General features: G+C 41.0%; 1 protein-coding gene across 1 annotated transcript; it reads left to right on the top strand.

Annotated features, from left to right (window-relative positions):
• The first annotated feature begins 1,671 nt into the window (after window positions 1–1,671).
• Window positions 1,672–2,142, top strand: LOC148562255 (uncharacterized protein At4g02000-like). The gene has a single exon (XM_088490844.1). The coding sequence runs from the start codon at window positions 1,672–1,674 to the stop codon at window positions 2,140–2,142; it is 471 nt and encodes a 156-aa protein (XP_088346970.1).
• The last annotated feature ends 445 nt before the right edge of the window (window positions 2,143–2,587 follow it).

Here is a 2,587-nt window from a genome sequence, read left to right as displayed (position 1 = left end):
TAAATTGTGAATGTTTGCACTTCCACTATCGGAGATGAGGGTTTCCCTGGGAGGAAGCAGTGGCTAGCCACCACGTGCGCCAGGTTGAGACTCGAAGCTCTTTTGACCCTATGTCGTCAGGGTGGTCGGGCACTGTGAAAGCCCCGAATGAGCTCACCCCCATAAATATTCACCAGTGAAGGTGATGGATATGGATCATGATTATGATCACGATTTGTTGAGTATAACTCGAGTTGGGGAGACACGATAGACGGACAGTCCAATGGTTAGCTACCAGGACTTGTCGGGTTGGCTCTATAACCAACAGATGATATCATCAGCTACTAGGGACAGGCATTCATCATATGCATACTATATGAATTATTTGAGACTGCCTATTTGACTGCATATTACTTGCTAATCGTCTAAATGCCTTATCTGTTCCTATTTGTATATCTCTTGTTTGATTTAGCTGTGTTTGCTACATTATAGTCCTGCTGGTGGTTGGGAGGTCTGAAGGAATTGGAAAGGGAAGTATTAGTTAGACTGAAGGATCTTTAGTCAGTTGCCACTTATGGTTTAGCTTGTTTATAAGCTTTGATATTATCTAGAGGAAGTCCTAGGATTGCCTTCGGCTTTCCTCTATTATTACATGTTATATATGGGGAACTGTTACCATGCTGGGGACCTCTGGTTCTCACCCATGCGGATTTTGTGGTTTTCAGATGCAGGACGCGAGGCTTCTCGTTGAGGCATGCTGGAGACTTCTGGATTAGCGAAGATCCTTGTTCTCGGGACTCTGTTTTGATTTTATGATTTCTCTTAGATACTTTTATCTCCATTGAATAATACAAACTGTGATGACTCCTCTTAGAGGGGATTTTGGAGACTAGGTTCTCTGTTTTTGTGTCTCTTTGGGTTTCTTTTGGGGTTTCCTTATTTTATTATATGTATATATTGCTATGCTCGGACCAGTTATCTTCGCATCCGGATTTGAGTTTTGATATTCTCGTTTTTGACACTCTTTTGTATATATATAATCTCGCGTTAGCTTATCCCTGTTCATTACGTTATCGATCGAAGTGTTGCGCTTTCGAGTTATGGTTTTTGTTTACCCCTTTTTCTACAAAGGCTCCTAGTTATAATCAATCATTCATACTACTATACGTACTAAATTTTAATTCTAGAGGTCGTAATACCTTGCCATCTCGGAATTATGACTTAAGCATAAGATGCTGTATGGTAGGGTGTTACAGAATCTGAGTTAAAATCTATGACTATCATTATCATAAGAAAGATCTACTTTCTTGTGGAGGCTTGAAAGTATTGACGTACTCTCAAATTAAGAAGAAGCTTCTCTATGTTATCTTTATTTTTTTTTTCAAAAGAGGAGTATTATATAAACAATCTCAAGACATAGGAGGAGTTTTAATCTTATCTCAAAGTGAAGTTTGCTGGGGTGCGGTGAAGTCTACATAAAACTAAAAGTTCGCCGGTAGATACGATGAAATTATCCTAAATGCAAAAAAAAATCGTATTTTAAAAATTAAAATTTGATTAATTTTTTAAAAAAATAATTTTTTTTAATTTATAATAAAAAATCCTAAAAACTTACTAGGCCAGTAACAGATTATTAAATAAAAAAAGCTATGTATTGTAAAATTTGATACAGGTGAAGATCGTGAGAAGGTCATGCTTGGTGGCCCGTGGTTGATTGACGGGCACTATGTTGCTGTAAAAACGTGGGATATAGATTTCCGGCCATGTGAGCAATCCTTCGGGTCTACGCTTGTATGGGTTCAGGTTTTGGGGCTCCCAATCTGGTGCTATCAGGAACAGGCCATGATGCGTATTGCTTCTGCAATCGGAGTCCCCATCAAAGTGGACCTAGCCACTAAGTTGGCTGAGAGAGGACGATATGCCCGAGCATGTGTTCAAATAAATTTAGGACTACCGGTGATCAAGCATATCATTGTGGAAGGCGCAACTCATGTAGTAGAGTATGAAAGTTTAAATTTAATTTGTAATTCTTGTACACGTTATGGCCACAATATGGAACAATGCTTGGGTAGAGACTCCAGGGAAGGAAAGAGTGCTGATTCTGATGCCACCAAGCCCTGCTACGATACAACAGCAGTGCCACATCCTGAGCCCAAAATTTAAAATTCAAATGAAGTAGAACCTGATGTGGTAGGTGGTGTTACTGGTGAGAATCCCACACCGAGTTTGCAAGAGGATTTGGAAGCTAATAATTTGGATGGAAAAAAAGTTGAGGAGACTTGCATGTATGATGAACCAGGCTGGGAGCAAGTTGTGAGGAAAGGTAAAACCAAGCTGGTCCAGAAGCAATTTAACAAGGTCCAACAAGGCACTCAATCCAGAACCGATTCAAGTAGAGTAATCAGGCCCACCATCCACTTTCCTCACACGGATGAGTCCAGCTCCTATTGCGCCAGGGTTCGGGTCACGGGCCAAGGTCGGACACAATGATTCCCGTGTTGGTGAGATGTCGATCTCCTCAACCCGACACACCCTAGTAACGACCAAGGCCGGCGTCCCTACAGAGCTCACCAGTTGAGAAGAGTAGAGGCATAGAGGTGGAAGCATC

Source organism: Arachis ipaensis, chromosome B6 (genome assembly GCF_059453495.1).
Source record: "Arachis ipaensis isolate K30076 ecotype BB chromosome B6, ASM5945349v1, whole genome shotgun sequence".
NCBI lineage: Eukaryota > Viridiplantae > Streptophyta > Magnoliopsida > Fabales > Fabaceae > Arachis > Arachis ipaensis.
This window is presented reverse-complemented; position numbering and strand designations above follow the sequence as displayed.

Bases quoted from the DNA above. Each gene is read 5' to 3' on its own strand.
- LOC148562255 (XM_088490844.1), top strand. From the start codon at position 1,672: ATGCTTGGTGGCCCGTGGTTGATTGACGGGCACTATGTTGCTGTAAAA.